At 40.2% G+C, this 13,437-nt stretch overlaps 1 protein-coding gene across 1 annotated transcript in view; it reads left to right on the top strand.

Annotated features, from left to right (window-relative positions):
* Nucleotides 1-13,437, top strand: part of chchd6a (coiled-coil-helix-coiled-coil-helix domain containing 6a) — a 66,227-nt gene that overhangs the window by 11,460 nt on the left and 41,330 nt on the right. The window contains exons 5-6 of the mRNA XM_035657014.1: nt 4,052-4,075; nt 7,904-7,987. Of these exons, the coding sequence (XP_035512907.1) occupies nt 4,052-4,075; nt 7,904-7,987 (108 nt within the window). The remainder of the gene's footprint in view (nt 1-4,051; nt 4,076-7,903; nt 7,988-13,437) is intronic.

Below are 13,437 nucleotides of genomic sequence, written 5' to 3'. Positions count from 1 at the left end.
ACCATCTTAGTTTTGCTTGTTAGCATGCTAACATTAGCTAATCAGCCCAAAGTACAGCTGTGGTTGTGATGTCATTAGTTTTGCGAGTATATGGCAATACATTAAAGTATTAGATTTGACCTGATGATGGCGCTAGAGGAAACGTCAGTAGGCTTCATGTCTGGATAAAATTCCATGGCAATCCATCCAATAGTTGTTGAGATAAAGTGGACCAAAGTAGTAGACTGACCTATGTACAGACCAACCTACCGACGGACCAACATTGCCATCCCCAGGGGCTTCCTCTAGCATGGCTAAAAAGGGTTTTGTATAAATCCTGTTCATATTCCTCAAAGTAAAATATCAGCAAGAAAATTAGTTTTTGTATCATATTGACAACCAATAACCAGACATAGGGTCAGACCACAATCTGGGGCAGATATTGACCCTTTTTGTTAAAAATACAACATCAGTCAATGCAACATTGGTTGTGTAAGGAGTTCTAGATATGTCATCACCTTGAAGCTTGTGTTTAAGCACCAAGCATTGTTGACCTTACTCAATACTACATTTTGATATATCAGAGCAGTTTTCAAGAAGCTAAAGCTTATTAGATTAATATAATGAGCAAGGATTTAACAACTGTAAAGTTGTTACGTCAGTCGATTCTACCAGAAACATTTGCTTGCATGTATTTGAGTGGCCAGCACAGTGTGCGTCCTGATAAGAGCTGAATCAACTCTTTTGTTTGTTTAACCCTGTGTTTGTCTTGCTGGGGCGCTCTGCTCCGGTAGTATGCTGTTTCATTGAAGTACACGAGGGGATTGCGTTGTCTAGCAGTGCTAATGTCAGTCTAAACATGGTTTAAAGCAGGAAACCAGAGTTACAGATGGACTCAATGACGCACATTATAGAGACAAAAAAGACTGAATGAATCATAGACACAAATAGACAATGCCAGGTATCCCAACAGAGATGCAGACTAAACAAACATTAGCATGTAAGCCTCAGCCATCCTGTGTGTGTGTGTGTGTGTGTGTGTGTGTGTGTGTGTGTAGGTGTGCACATGTAGGTGTGTGTGCATGTGTTTGTTGTGTTGTGTGTGTGTGAAGTCACGCCTGGCTGGCTGTTATCTACCATAGACTCGCAGGTCCCTGGAGGGACACCAGAGGAGTCATCTGATTCACTTGCAGTTTCTTCTCTGACTGCAAATTAAAACAGGACCAACACAGAGAGACACAGATAGGAAGGAGAGCTGTGTTTTTTAATTAAATCCATTCTGTTTCCGCTTAATCCCCGCCAAACAGATCCTCGTCTAACATATAAAATTAGCACAGGAACAGTTTCAGTCACTCTTTTCACCTGCATTAGCATGCACCAGCTGCAGCTTTCACCCGACAGTGAAGGTATCTCTCACATCAGAAGCCCTCTCGCTCTTTGTCTCTCCTCAGTTAAGGTCTGTTTATGAAACACAGACGATCGGCGCTGATTTGATTTGGCGTTCAGCAGCCCTGATAATTATGATGAATCTTCCTCCCTCTGTGTGTGTATGTGTGCGCATGTGTGCGTGTAGACTCTCTTCACCTCCCTGCACTGATGCTGCTGTTCAGTGCCACAGTGCTGTGGCTGTCAGACCTGGGACAATGGCGCCCTAACAATATTGATTGGCATTAATTTGCTGGGTGTACCAGATGTGTAAGATTTAGGATATTAGAGAAGTTCAAATAGTGTCAGACAGGCTGTCAATCTCACAGATACTTTGCAGTTATTATTTCAACTTTTTCTACATGTTGACTTTTCCTAATGTGACAAACGCACCCATCTGGTGTCAAAACAATCAAAAATCAAAAGTTTTCCTAGTGTTGATACATTTTTATGCCATAAGGCTTGGTACAATTTAACAAGGTTTTAGTTTCAGGAATCGTCTCCTGATGTGACAGTGCTAAAATACTTTGTGTACTGGCAACAGAAGGAGACTTGTTTATGCAAGCTAAATGCCATTCTGATTTATAAGGCACAACTGCTGCACTTGAATTTTTAAAGTTATTCCAAATGTTTCTGAGAGTCTATCACCAGCAGTACTTGACCAATGAGGGTTGAGTGAGAAAATCTATTAACCTATAGCCATTTTTGCATATGGACAGTGCAAAGAAAGATTGTGACTGTGTTTGAAATAAAGCAAATAAAAGCAATCAATGCAGTTGTTTGTTTGTGACTTGTTACGTAGTGTTTGTACAGGCACGTTCATATTTCACAGAAGTGTGTCTTTAGCACAGCCAAGATTTTACAATGATTTAAAAACAATAATGTCATTTTGTATAGTTTGTTCCAGTGCACTCCATGTTTTACACACACTTAATAGATATTTCTGAAGCTCAGAAAAAACAAAAGTAAATGCTGGTGTTGTGGTTGTTGGTGTGTGCAAGTTCCCTTGGGTCTGGAACTCGATGTGGGGTCAAATCAAACAGATGGGGTCACAGATTAGACTGAAATGTTGATAATATTCCAAATTTGTTCACATTGTTATTCTATTTGTATGTTTATGTTTACTATTGTTACTTCATTCACTGTGCGGTTTGCCACTTGAAGGTTATTTTCACATTCATCTACTGAAAAAGGAAAGTTTCTGTGCTCTCCTTAAATCCGAGATGTTTGTGTACAAGCGGGGTTTTGTGATATCACTACTAGTTTGGAATCCAATCTTGGTCCAGTGTATGTAATTCACCCGAGTGGAATGTAGAAACTTGAACCCCCCCCAGGGCACAAACACGGAGAATGGACTGTTTAATAAACTAGGAGACATCTCATTCAGCAGTTCAACTTTTGAAATGAAAAATATTTGCATAATTATAGATTCTGAAATTTTCAACAAGGGAGAAGGAGAAGATGTAATTTTAAGAATTTGTAACTAGGTAATTGATTATTTTATTTTAGTTTTAGATGCTTATTTTCAAAGCAAAGTATTTTCCTGTATCGAGTTGATCTTTAATATTTTATACAATACTGTACAACAGTTGTTACATAGACAATAATATTTCACACTCTGTAATAGGGACGTCCAGTCTCAAAGATTGGTATCAGGGCAGATCAAGGCAATTTTTGGTATCGGCTATATTGAGCTTTGTTGAGCCCGATCCAGTCCTTTGTTTTACATCAGCTGTCACACTGGTGTTTTACTCGCAAAGCTTTCATGCTCATCAACTCAGCGGCTGCACCCGTCATCAGCTCTCCAACTCTCTGCTGTCTGTCTCTCCTCCACTCTGCTGAGCTCCGTGTGTCAGTGTGAGAGCAGGTGGAGAGACAGACAGCGGTGGAGCCGACACGACCGCACTCACCGCGCCAGTGCAAGCGCAACAAAAGCCCCCTGAGCTAAAAGCCAATAAAAGTCATTTATTAATGTAATCAGCTCAAAAGATGTACAGACGAGGAATATAAACCCTCAACAGAATACAGTTCATTCACTCAGGCAAAGGCTGCACTAAAGCAACAAATACTGGAAAGAGAAAATCCCTCGAGACAGTGACAAGGCCAAAAAGATTACAGAAAGGGTTTGTTATTTTATACTTTATTTTGTAAAACAAAAAACATTAAGGCACAGATTTTATGCAGGCAATGTTTTTTTAATGCATTCCAGAGCTATTCCATTGGACTTTAATGTACTTGACGTGTGCACTGTGCAACTGTATTATCTAGGAAAATACAAGCATTTGATCGGGACTCTAACAGATACAGTCAATATTAAATAATTTCCATACATTTGGACATTGCAAATCAAATACAAACAAATGATGTAACCGGATGAATTTTACAGCTTGACAGCATGGATGGATGGATAGATGGATGGATGAACACAATAGCATGTGATTCATTGTAAATAATTGCAGAAATGTTTCTTTTAACTGCAATTAAAGAAATAAGCATAGCCCTAACCTAAGCACTATGTCTGGTGTTGAGCTGTAGTTTCCTACTGTTTGTGCTCCTGCCTCCCCCTCTCTCTTGGTCTTTATTTTCTTATCCTGCTTTGTTTCTCTACCTAATCTCTCTCTTTTTTTCCATATCCTAACCTCTCTAGTCTGCAGATGAGATAACAGTGATGGTAAGCGTCATCATAACCCTCAAACTCCTGCTTTCTAACCCTCACAATTTCCCCACTGTCCTCTTTTTAACAGTCACTTAATAAGAGTTAAGACTACAATTACTGCAGTGATTATTTGCAAGACATTTCTATTAAAATAAAATCCTTCACATAGAATGTCTCTAAATTGCAGTGTGTGGAAGTGTCTTTGATTTGATTGAACTGAAAGCAAAGTGAACCCCTCCCTGCTCCCTTCCCTCCTATTCATGTATTCTCTTCTTTCCACTCATCTGTCTTCTGTCTCCTGGTTTCATGCTCCTTTCCGTCCGTCCATCCAAATAAATTCCATCCCTTCCTCCCACTTGTTACCCACATATTCCTCCATCAGTCCTTCTTATTCTCATATGTCCCAACTTCTAGTCATCTGTCTCTGTCTATTGTATCTATTGATCCAGTGTTTATAAATCAGTGACATTTTCAGGAAATTTAAGTTGCAGTAGTTTGCAAAAAGAACGTGTGAGTACTTCAGCATTGTTGTAAATTGAACTGTACACCAAGGACATTATTTTAAGTCTCTACATACCGTATATCGTAAAACTGACAATGAAAGCAGGGTCCCAAATAGACACCGGTCTCCTTTACTAGCCTGGTGTGGCTACACGTTTTGACAAATAAACGCATGTCTCCAAAAGAGGCCTTGTCTGGATTTGATAGAAATTGTCTTAATTGCCCGCTTGAACAAGTTTTAAGCCATTTAGATCACCCACACAACTCAGTAAGTAAGTGAGTTACTACGGACTTACTGGCATGGTAAACAAGAGACACAGGAAAAAAACTCTGAAGTGATCATAAAGTCTGTACTGTCTGTGTCCATTCCTCCATTATTTATATTCCTTTAGTCCGTAAGGGTCCACTGATCACAAGAATAAAAGGGTTTCAATAAAAGTAATCCAAGATGTGAATATTGTCATGTGAAGACCGTTCATTGAGAGAGTTAGAGAGTATTTCCATCTGTGCTAAGCAAGAGTTTTGTGCTAAAGGAATTAAACGCCTGTCCCAAATGGATGCTGAATAAATGAGTTCAGTAATTTAATCAAATAAACCCCAGGGCTATTATTAGAAGTTTTTTTTATTTTTACAGCATTTCAATTGCAAAATACATTACAAAAAATGTAATAATTTCTGGCTGTCTGTTCCCTGACCCTCAAATTCCACCATACACGGCGACGACGCATTCTGGCTCCGCTGTGCTCGCCGGAGCTGATCGGGCCCATAGGCAATGCCGAAGTGCCTCCCACACCCCACTTGCGTCAAGCCACATAGAGCAGATCACATTGATAGAAAGTCAGATACAGAAACAGCATAGAGAATCCGGTCAATTCTCTAAAATAATACCGGGTGCAGACTCCAGGTCAAACTTCACGCTAGATCAGTGTTGTGGCCAGAAGTCAATCGGTCAGAGGCAGATCAGAGGAGATTTGAACTGGAGAAACACACCGTTTGTATCCTTTTTAAGGACAAAATACACAAGGAAACAACGTCGGGCAGGCAACAAGGGTAAAGGTCAGCTGGTGGATGTATTAAGGAAGAACTCGATACAGTGTTGGAAAGAGGAGTTCTGTTTTCCTAAACTGCCCAACATGCCTATCTTCTTCTAGACTTTCCAAATGTTATCAGACCAAATGGACCAAATTCTGAGTGAACTGAGTCTTTTTACGGAGGTTGTGACACAAGAACCACCAATTTACAGCCGATTCTTTCACAGTGTAAGCTCAAGATAAAATGCTGCATGGCTTTGTTCAGTTTATTTTATCCCTCTCAGTTTTACAGCATTTTTTAAGTGATGTAGATTTACAGAAGGGGTGTTGTACAACGGTGTTGCTGTTGATTCTTCTTTCTTTTGTTTTTTAACACCTTCATGTGTCTGAAATCCTCCAACACAGTCAATCTCCAGTCGTTGATTGCACTTAACGAAGAATTGACTGCCTTTTTAAATGAAGATATTGAATTAAATGCTAACAAAAAGAAAAATGACAAATTATAGCTGATAAGAATGTTTCATTTTCCAATTTCTGCGTCTCTCTGTGTTCCACTTTGTCTCTTTCTGTCTCTTCTATTCCTTCTGCACATTGCTTCTCTCCTCTCTTCTCCTACTCTTTCTTTTCCATTTCTTTCTCCTGTGTAGTTCCCTCACAGATGCTGTTTTTATTTTCTCCTGTCATTCCCTCATTGAGGAGTGTGTTTGCACGTGCATGTACGAGCCAGCATGCTCTCTCACACCTGTGCATTGCGCATGTTGTAAACACACGTGCATGTTTGTCACCTTCAGTGCTTCATAACTGCTTGAAAATAACATATAATCTGAGATGAGAAGGCATGTGGCATCATTTTCTGTGCCAGGTAGCATAAACACAGGCACAATGGATGGAAATGGAAATGGAAATGGATGGATGGATGGGTGAATGTAGAGATGCTGGTGGAAATCTAAGATTTTCAAAGCGGTATAATTTGAAGGTGGTGGATCGCTGTTTGTGGGTGTCTTTATATACAGTAGGGTGCCTTACTACTACAGTTTACACAGCCCAGTATAAAGAGTGTCTGTGTGTGTGTGTGTGTGTGTTGATCTACTTGTTTGGGTACCATGCTAGAATGTATGTGAATGTGCAGGCGTCTCCAGAAAGTCTGAACTTTTAAGTGTAGTTTTAGATGTTGTTGCATGTTCTTACCGCACTGGTTTAATAAAGTCATTCTAGCCCTGAGCTGTACATGATTGCATGTATTTACCAGTGCTGTGAATGCATGTACAGTATGTATATATGCTGTAAATGGTGCCCAAAATCCATTAGCTTTTCTCCTGATCCACTCTGGCTTCATTCATTCATTCATTCGTTCATAAACCTGCTTGTATGTATGCCATGTTAATGTCAATGCCCTTCATGTTTACATTATATGAACTAACATGATGATTTGAAGCAGCTTATTTGACATGTGAACTCACCTTGAACAGAAACATAGACGGACGTTTCAGGAGTGCTGTGTGTGTGCGTGTAAACACTGCAAGAACAATGTGTCTCTGATATAATAATCTCTCATTTGTTCAGTACCTGCCATACTAAATAGCTTGTGCAGGAAAATTAAACAAAAAGAGCCAACAAGGATGTGTTTTGCCTTTAGGCCAACCGGTTCCAACAAATATATTTGGATGTTTCACCATGGCTGTTGACTTTTTTTTTTCACTGGACTAAATGAAAGTAGTATCAATCCTATTTGGATTGTGAGAGGACAACTTTTTCTCAACGAGTCTGATTAATGTATATGCAGCACTGAAGTGATTCCCAACCTTTTCTAAGGGTCTGGCTTATCCTCCACAGCAATGATGGCCGAAGCTCATGGGTACTGTAGTATTTAAAACTGTATTCCATTGCAGAGTGAGGGACAGAACATAATTTTGCATAAATGAAGCGGAAATAACTAAAACATCATAACCCAAAGTATCATTATCATAATCCACAAAACCTAAAGAATTATGATTATTATTAGCAAACATTTTAGATGGGAATACAGAACTGGGAAAAACAGCTTCTGGAACCAACAGCCTCTCACAAGTCTACGTGTTTTTTTTTTTCTTCCTCAGACTTGCAACCCTCAGATCAGGAGTCATGTTGGAGCACAGTAACAGAATATTATTACTGAAATGTTAAATGAATCTAATTACTAATAATTGAACAAAAGAAAGTCAGCATAACATTTTAACCAGTCTCCTACCTTATAGTGAGAAAACACAGAATTACACAGTGTTTAATCCCCTCCTCTGTGTGTGTGTGTGGTGTGGTACGCGCCTTCTTGCAGCTCAGCAGCTACAGAAGGAAAGATTCACAGCTGAAAGCGTTGGATGCCTTCTACAAGGAGCAGCTGGCACAACTGGAAGAGAGGGTACAGCATGTTACACAAACCCAGACACTCGTGTTCACACACGCACAACACACACGCACACGCAACGAACACACACACACACACGCTTACAAAGACTTTATTAGAGGCCTTCACAGACTCCCAAAGTTGCACATACCGTATGCACAAAACTATAGATGCATACGCATATACACCATGTCTATAGACTTAACATTGCAACATGTGTATGTAAAACAACCCCAATGTGCAATCATACAAATGCATGCACACCATATTTATCCTCATGATTTGTGCATATTCACTCATCCGCCGCACTATGACAGAAAGCGAATGGACACAAATGGTCTGTGTTGTAACTCTCATTATGGAAATTTGGCAGTCTGAGTCTGGTCCAACACACCTGCTGAAAAACACAGCTATAACACTATAAAAGTACAACTGTATGATGGTGAAAATCACACATTTCATGTTTAAAGTAAATTTCAACTCCTAGCTGCTACAGCTGAATGAGATAGCGACATAAAAATCTATAGGAAAAGCACTCTGCTAGGTGCGTCTGTAAATGCGATTCAAGGGGGATTTTAGCCAGCAGGAGCATCTCCAGAGAGCCCTTTCTTTCCCTTTCATCTGTCTGACATTTACCAGGCAGAAAAGGTGTGGAAGCTGTTGGTCTCGAGTTAAGTCCCAGCCTCACCAGGCGCCACACAAGAAGGACCTTTACACGGGCTCTCTGGAGGGAAGCACTCGTCTAGTTCTCAGATGGAGAAGACCTTTACAGGACATTATGTGTAAAATCTAAGTATTATGTTGTGTTTACCATGGCTGATTCAAGCCTGTTCCGCAAAGGGAGTGGTGGGAGCAGTCGGAGTCACACGGGGCAGCCATAACATTACAGTGCCATCACTGCAGTGTTCCACTTGTTTGTTCTCAATTCATCCGCTTTTGTATATACATTTTCGTCAATCATTTGTTTACTTCTGCCTGCTGCTGGAAAAATTGAAAGGAAGAAAAATCTCAATCCAAGTATGGAATAAATCTTGGGAATAAAAATGTGTGTATGTGCGTGTGTGTGCATGTTGGTAGAGGTTATGTTTAGTGTCTGCCATAAGCTACCATAAGCGGATAGAGTTCTTGGTAGCCACTGACTCGAACAATAAGCTTTTTTTCTGTTTGGTTAAATCTGAAGTTTGGGCTTTTTAGGCACGTCGTGTCCAATCCTGCCCTCCAAAAAAGAAGACAAGAAAGATGTCTTTCTTTCTTTCTTTCTTTTTTCCTTCCTTCGTTCGTTCCTTCCTTTGTTCCTTTCTTTCCTTCTTTCTCTCTCTGCCTCACTCTCCTTCCTTCCTTCCGTCCTTCCTTCCTTCACCATAACACAAAATCTGTATTCTTATTACCATGCAGTCAGCCTAAATAAACATTTATTATCTTGATGAATAGTCTTTACACACATTTGAAACACACACACACACACACAGGTCTTGGTGTCAGATGCCTGGCTATTTGTGTTAGTCTCATTAGTAACAGGTTGGGTTTGCAGAGGGAGTAGAAGACTGGCAGGCTGACATACGGGTGGCACAAGCTGTGTTTGCTGTTGGGCTTAGGATGTTTGTAGACAGACCTCTATGTGTGGGTATGTGCAATGTGTGTGTGTGACAGAGAGACAGACAGAGAGGGAGAAATATGTTTTGCATGCATACTGTATATTCAGGTGCACATGTACTGTATATGTAAATACGTGAATTTCTGTGTCCATGTGCAGGCTCATTGTGTTTGCAGACTGCACCAGAAGCCATGTAATGCCTTGGCTTTGGTCTGTTTGACTGCTCAAAATGTTGCCAATGCTTGAGGATTAGTTTTCTCAAACGGCTCAGCCGAACTGAACCACGATGAGTCAAGTCAAACTGAGCTAGGCTAATGTTAATGTTATCTCACCCTTTGCATTAACATACGTCCTGGTTTGGGATGTAACAAAAACTCCTGCCTCCTGAAACTGGAAATGAAAAACCTCCATCGGGAAATTATTCCTTGTTAATACAATTTGACTTGCAGTCTAATACTTGAAAAACAATCTGGATAGAATTCATGTTTAGCCAAACATCTTTGAAAAAAACGAGGTGTTCCTTGGTGGAAAAAGTGGTAAATGTAAAAGTTTTGTTGGTTTGTCAAATACAGAACACATCAGTTAAAAATGTTTGTACTGTATCTTTCCGCCCCCTCTCCAAGGTGAGCGTACCATTAGGAGTTTAGCTGAGACAGAAGACCTTAAACACCATGCATGCTAGTCGATCTTTTCTCCTGTTTTGACAATCCAGGAGTGTACTTGTTGGATTATCCATCCCCGTCTTTCTTACAAAATGTCACTACAAGAAAAGCAGCAGTAACATTTATTTATTGATGTGGGCATATAGCTTTTGTTAGTTTCACACGCACCTTTTCTATCTGCCTAATTGTTCCTTTGTCTTTTTTCCCTCTGTCTCTCACTATCTGTCTTGCTCTCTCACTCTGTCACACACAGTCTTGTCATAGTGGAGTATGGTTTGAAGCTGGTGGAAATAGAGCGTACAGAAGGAGATAATAATCCTCCTCCAAGTCTGACAGGTTGCTTGACACGCTGTCAGCAGGGGCCTTCACGTTGTGTGCACCAGAAATATCTGAACACTAAACACACACACACAATGCCAATGGCAGTTCCTTTTTTCCTGGCCAAACAGAGACATAGAGGACTCACAGTATTTAAGATAGCATGTGCGCAACACATACTGTATACACACACACATATATGTGCATGTACACATGTACATAGAAAACATTGTGTGTGTGTGTGTGTTCCTGACACGATGTAGCCAGGTTGGTTGTCTGATCGGCACTTGAGGTTTTTTTTTTTTTAAATGCTGTATTAAAACTCCACTTTTTTGCTGTGCTGCACTTTCTTATGGAAATGCATACACTCTGGGCCGTATGTAGACCGAGTCAAGGTTTAACGCTTTCATCCTGTGGAAAGCTATCTGCTCAATATGCTGCTGCGAGGGCTCCGGATCTGCTTATTAGTTTAGCTTGTTAGCAATATTTCCACTGAGGCTGCACCCATCTGGAGATGAAGATATGAATTTCATAACAAGTTAACATTACTAAACATTGCAGAGTTGCGGCTTACATTCCATTAGCCTCATTATTTTGGCTAAGTAAAAAAAATGCTCTACATTCCTCAACAGTGGTAAACACTCAGTGAGATCCAACCAGCTACATTTACTGTAATTAAAGTACAAAGTGTCCAGATGAAGGCACTGAGAGACAGAAAAATATGTTAATTGGTTGTGACACAGAACTTCTAATGGTGTGGGGATAAATGTTGTTGAAATGTCCTGTAACTTATAAGCTTTAAGAAGTTTCAGCTGGCTGGGTTTAACTGTGTGTGGGCACATCAATTAACTTAGCTGCCACACACTAAAAGATCATTTTCTCTTTCAGAAACTTACCTTGAAAATAAGAAAGGCTTTCCTTTGTGCAGTCAAATGGCATCAATAAAGTTATTTTGGACTTCATTGTTAATATTTCTTACTACAGGGAGGAGGACAAAAAAATCTTTTGGGATACATGAGAAATGCACCATTAGCCTTCAAGCCTTTGGGTGGGTGGGCAGGTGTGTGTGGTTGATTCACAGCCGGGCCTGCATTCTGCCACATAACACCCAGGACCCCCTTTTGTTTTACTACATTTTTGTAGTGACTAACGTAAAGTGTTACAATTAGTGACTTTTAAAGGGGCTGTATGGCAGATTTTATTTTATTACTGCTTCTGGTGTCTATGCTAAGCTAAGCTAACCAGCTGCTGACTGCTGCTTCATATTCAACAGAAACATATGAGAGTGGTATCATAATTACAATCCAAGTCGCGAGGAAGAAGAAAGTGAATAAACATATTTTCAGAAATATCAAACTATTTCCTAAAATAAAGTTTAAATCTACAGGATTCTGGTTGGTATATGCAGCCGACAGGGGTGATGACCTATGGTTTTCTTTTTACCAAAGACGTAGCATGTTACCAAGGACATACAATTACAAAGCAGACCATAAAATTACATTTCAGTTTTAGCTTTAATAACTACTGTACCAATCCTACCTCTCAAACTTCTAAACAAGTTTAATCTCGCTAGAATTTGATGCAGGTCTGCACTAGAGCAAAACAGTGGATGCCAGTATGCATATGGATGTCGTCTATGTGTGCTGTAGGGTCCCCGCTAATGTTATCAGGGTTGTTGTTGGAACGATTAGCTGACTGGGTCTACCATTAGTGACTTCTGTGACCCCTCAATGGCTACAGTGACTACATACATTTAAGCATATAGGACGTATGGATAGTATATGACACACAGACATAGCTCTCAGAGCTCGCATACGCAGCATACACACACACACAAGTCCACACGGAGCCCAGAGTCAGTAGTGTGACACCATTGAAAGTTCTTTTGTGTTCAGTGCACGCCGCTGCCACCGTTGGGTCAGACCGAAAGGTTAGATAAAGTGGGAGTGTGTGCGGGTTAAAAGACTGCTCCTTTTACAGTTAGATCAAAGAGCACCCTCTGTGTGTGTGTGTGTCTGAGACTTGCCACCCACATGTTGACCAATGTTTGTGATGCCTGCAAAAATTAGGTCTTTTGCTGCTTTGGCAAGTGTCTGTGTATTTTCTTATCTTGCAGTGCATTACTATATGTCACAAAAGAACAGCTTTATCAGTGCTCCACTCTGACCAATTGTAGCTTGTGTGAGAGACTGTTTAACCTGATCTGTAACTTGTGTGTAAATTGTGTTTTATACAATTCAGCATCACCTTTAACAAAATCACATTGTTTGAATGAGCCAGCAATGAAAATAAACGGTAAAAATAAATCTACCTAATAACTTTTGAGCTTGCCATCAACTCCAACATTCTCCAAGCACCAAATTTAAGAACTGTTTTGCCATAGTTGCAGGGTAGTTGTATAGACATCTGGGGTAAATGGCTGCAATCAGCACCAGCAGGGAAGCAGAAATCTGTTTCGCTATTGATGGTTGATGATGGTAAAGTACAGCTGTTGCCACCTTTTCACAGCTAACAAACTTGATGACACTGGCTTGTTTTTCCTTGCTCTAAGTTTTGATTGCCATTTTTAAAAATAATGAACAGTGGTATTCTAGCATAGACATTGTTTTCACTTCGCGCACTTTAACTTCGCTTTTATCCCTAATCCTGGTCCAGCAGGTGTCCATTCTCTTAAAATATCGACCGTACATCATTGTTGCCTGAGTATTCAGGTGGAAAGCATGAGGAAATATAGAGGGAAGCCTCAGTTCAGCCACAATTCACCTTTTCTGGCTGAAGACTAGATTGACATAGCGGGAAATTTGAGAAAGGCTGACAAAAAGAGCTTTCAAAGTTCGTTAAACGTCAAGTGCCTAACATTTAGGACAATATATTAGCAGAAATGGAATATA

Source organism: Morone saxatilis, unplaced genomic scaffold (assembly GCF_004916995.1).
Source record: "Morone saxatilis isolate NCDOM2014 unplaced genomic scaffold, NCSU_SB_2.0 Contig15, whole genome shotgun sequence".
Taxonomy (NCBI): Eukaryota; Metazoa; Chordata; class Actinopteri; family Moronidae; genus Morone; species Morone saxatilis.
Note: the sequence above shows the minus strand (reverse complement) of the source record. Positions and strands in the feature narration are given on the sequence as shown.